The sequence below is a fragment of the Oryza sativa genome, chromosome 6 (assembly GCF_034140825.1).
Source record: "Oryza sativa Japonica Group chromosome 6, ASM3414082v1".
NCBI classification, from domain to species: Eukaryota; Viridiplantae; Streptophyta; class Magnoliopsida; order Poales; family Poaceae; genus Oryza; species Oryza sativa.
This window is the reverse complement of record NC_089040.1, coordinates 17,514,529-17,517,585: the sequence shown is the minus strand read 5'-3', so window position 1 is coordinate 17,517,585 and position 3,057 is coordinate 17,514,529. Positions and strand designations below refer to the sequence as shown.

Below are 3,057 nucleotides of genomic sequence, written 5' to 3'. Positions count from 1 at the left end.
GTGGTGAACTCCGGGGGGGAATCGGCAAAGGCCCACAATCGGGTCATCCATAACCCTCGGTCACCACGCTCCCGGCCTGGCCAGTCTCGACACGTGGATCTCCCCAGGCACTAGCCCCGACCCGCGCCGTTTGAGGCTGGGACCTGGGCACGAGCCCTTGTTCAAGCCAAGACACAGAAGGACCGCGGCACAGACCATCCTCGTCTCATACACACAACAAATAGAATTGACACAGAAATTTCCTCTTTATTTGATTGCAGATTAAATTAGTCTATACAAGAAGGGGGCCCGAAGGCCTCGGAAGAAGAAAGAAAAAGCTATTTAAGATTGGCGGGGGCCTGGGGGCTCACTCCGACGCGCCCGGGTCACCAGCCTCGTCGTCGCTGTCGTCCGCACCACCGTCACCGCCCTCCTCGTCGGAGTCGAGGGCGAACGCGAGCCGAGGGGCCGTACCTTCGAAGCTGTGGACGATGTGGTCGGCGGCGTCCCGGACCTGCGCGCGTGCGCCATCCTCGGTTCCGGGAGGGAACTCTTCCAGCGCTGCCCACGGGGAGAAGTCAGGGTCCCTGGCCTGGTAGCTTGCCAGTACGAGCTCCACCGCCCCCCGGGCGAGGTCCCTCGAGGATGACTTGATCGTCTCCTCGAGCTCCTCGGGGAGCCGCCGGAGGGCCCCGGCCATCTCTGAGAGGCGCTGGGCGAGACCCCCCTGGTTGGCGGCGTACTTCGCGCACCGCCCGCCCTAGAGGCCCGCCTGCCGCCCGACGCGGTCTAGATGGGAGACGGCGTCCCGAAGCATGCCGGGCCCTACCTCGCTCGCCAAGCGGAGGGCCTCGACCTCCCCGGCGGACGAGTCCAGCGCGCCCTGCAGCTTGGCGATGGTGTGTTCGGCAGCTGCGAGGCGGGCGGCTGGGTCGCCATGGCCCGCGGCCGCCCCGCCGCTGTGCGCTCTCGCATCCAGCTCCTTCGCCCGCGCCTCGAGCTCAGCGGCCCGCTGATCCAGTACGGCCCCCTCGGCGCGGGCGCCTTCCAGATCGCGGCGCGCTTGCTCCTCCCGCGCTGCCTCGCGGAGGGACAGGCTATCCGCCAGCCGCTGCGCCGCGGCCTCGGCCTCCTTGAGAGCTCGCCACCGCTCGGTGAGCACGTCCTCGCGGAAGCGGAGTGCGGACTCCTTTTCGGCGCAGGCGACCTCGTGCGACGCCAGTGTTGCCTCCCGGGTGGCGACGACGGCCTCGCGGTCCGCTAGCCCTCTCTCCCTCGCGTCCAGGGCGCGGGCGCTCTCCTCCAGCGCCGTGGCGCGAGCCTCAAGGGCCTCTTTGCGCTGCCTGGACGCCGCCTTGTTCTCCGCCGCCCGCTGTTCCCGGGCAGCGGCGGCGTCAAGTACTCCCCGGGCGGCGTCGAGCTTCTTCTCTAGCTCCACCGCCCGGCTCCCGTATTGGAGGCGGAGGTCGTCCCGCGCCTCGTTGAGCACGGCGGTGGCGATGAGGACAGTCTCCCGCTCCTCCTCCACCTCCCTGGCGATCTCCGCCAGGTCCCTACGACGGGCCTCGAGCTCTGAGGCGTGCCGGCGGTGTGCCTTGCGGCCCGCCTCCACCATGGCCTCCACCGAGCGCCGCCCCTCTTCGACGCGCGCCCACGCCGCGTCGAGTTCCGCCCGCTCTGCCTGTAGGACCTCCATCTGGGCACTTAACCCGTCCAACACCGTGGTGTTCGTGGCGGCCAAGGCCTGCAGGAGGGGCTCCGCGCTCGGTGGGGCAGCGGAAGGCAGAGGGGAGAGCCGCCTCGGTGTGGGTGCCGCGCGGCTCGGCCCGCTGATCGACGTGCCGGACTCGGGGGCGTCCCCCGGAGCTGGCTCGTCCCAAGCGTCGCCCGAGGGGTCGGGCCCGAGCGGCGCGCCCGCGGCCTCGTCGTGGGTGGCCTCGGAAGTCGTCGTCACCTCGGGCGGAGTCGGGTCGGGGGCTTGACAGGCCGCCTGGCGTGCGCGCCGCCTCTGCCTCCCGGACGGACTCCCCGGCCCGGCGGAGTCTGGCCTCCTCCCGAGCGGCCTCCTCAGCCTGGCAAACCCGGACGGCCTCCTGGGCAGCCTCCTCGGCTTCCCGGAGGCGGTCCGTGGCTTCTCGCCGGTCAGCTTCCCGCCTCCGGGCCTCCGCGGTCACCGTCTCCTCGGCCTCAGACCGGCCGGACTTGGAATGGCGGGGGGGGCGCGACGGGATCTCGCTGAGGCAGAAGAAAAATCAGAAGACAAAAAGAAACGGGTGAGTGAAAACTCGCCTTGGGAGATGGGAGAATGAATACGGCCGCGGTGGGCGCGGGGACGAACCTACGGGGAGGTCGGCTAAACGACCACCTCGGGGGCGAGATGAGGTTCCCCCGGCATGACTCGGTCCCCCCCATCTTGCGGAGCCGTTTCTTCTTTCGCTCTCCCTCGGGCTGCGGCGTCGGCACGGCACCCTCCGGGCGCCTGCTGCTGGCACGCACCGCCCCGCCCCCTCGGGGAGGAGATGGGGGAGGGGTACCCTCCTGTTTCCTCTTCCCCCGGGCGTCGGCAGGGCGGCTGCCCCCCGGGCCCGATTGTTCCCCCCTGCGGCTCCCGCCCGCGCCATCGTGGCCTCGGGGGGCCCGCTCCCCCGACGCCCCGACCTCCTGCATGATGGTCAGGATGTTAGCGCGCTCTGGATCGCAGCAGAGGGGGAGGACCCCTTGGGGGATGAGGGATGCCTCCACGGAGCTGAGATTCAGCACCCGTTGGACCACCATCCTGAAATCCTCAGGGTACCAGTCCCATGTGCGCCCCTGGTGGGCCTCATGGAGTCCTCGGGCCCGGTGTACTCCCAGGCGCCCCGGGCGCGCCGCTGGAGCGGCGCGATCCGGCGACGAAGGTAGTCGCCGAACACCATGGCCCCCGTGAGCCCCTGGGATCGCAGACCCGCCAGGCGGTCAAGAACGGCGTCGTAGCCGTCTCCCAGATCTACCGCCGCCCGCCAGCTGGAGGCATGCGCCGGAGGCTGGCTCGGAAGTCGGAGGCGCGCTTCGTCGGCGAGGGGGGTGTAGAACCAATCG

The 3,057-nt window shown here is 70.3% G+C and overlaps 1 protein-coding gene across 1 annotated transcript; it reads right to left on the bottom strand.

The window, feature by feature from the left end:
• Positions 1-739: 739 nt before the first annotated feature.
• LOC136357008 (uncharacterized) lies at positions 740-2,804 on the bottom strand. Its single transcript, XM_066311731.1, has 2 exons — positions 2,774-2,804; positions 740-1,407 (listed from the first exon to the last, which is right to left on the bottom strand). Exons 1-2 carry the CDS (start codon positions 2,802-2,804, stop codon positions 740-742), a joined length of 699 nt encoding a protein of 232 aa, XP_066167828.1.
• Positions 2,805-3,057: the final 253 nt, after the last annotated feature.

What these genes read in the sequence shown, in the direction of transcription:
- LOC136357008 (XM_066311731.1), bottom strand. Translation starts at nt 2,804, where the DNA reads ATGAGGCCCACCAGGGGCGCACATGGGACTG. An exon ending in CAGGGGCGCACATGGGACTG is followed by an intron (nt 1,408 to 2,773) that starts GTACCCTGAGGA and finishes CGGTGGAGCTAG; the next exon opens with AGAAGAAGCTCGACGCCGCC.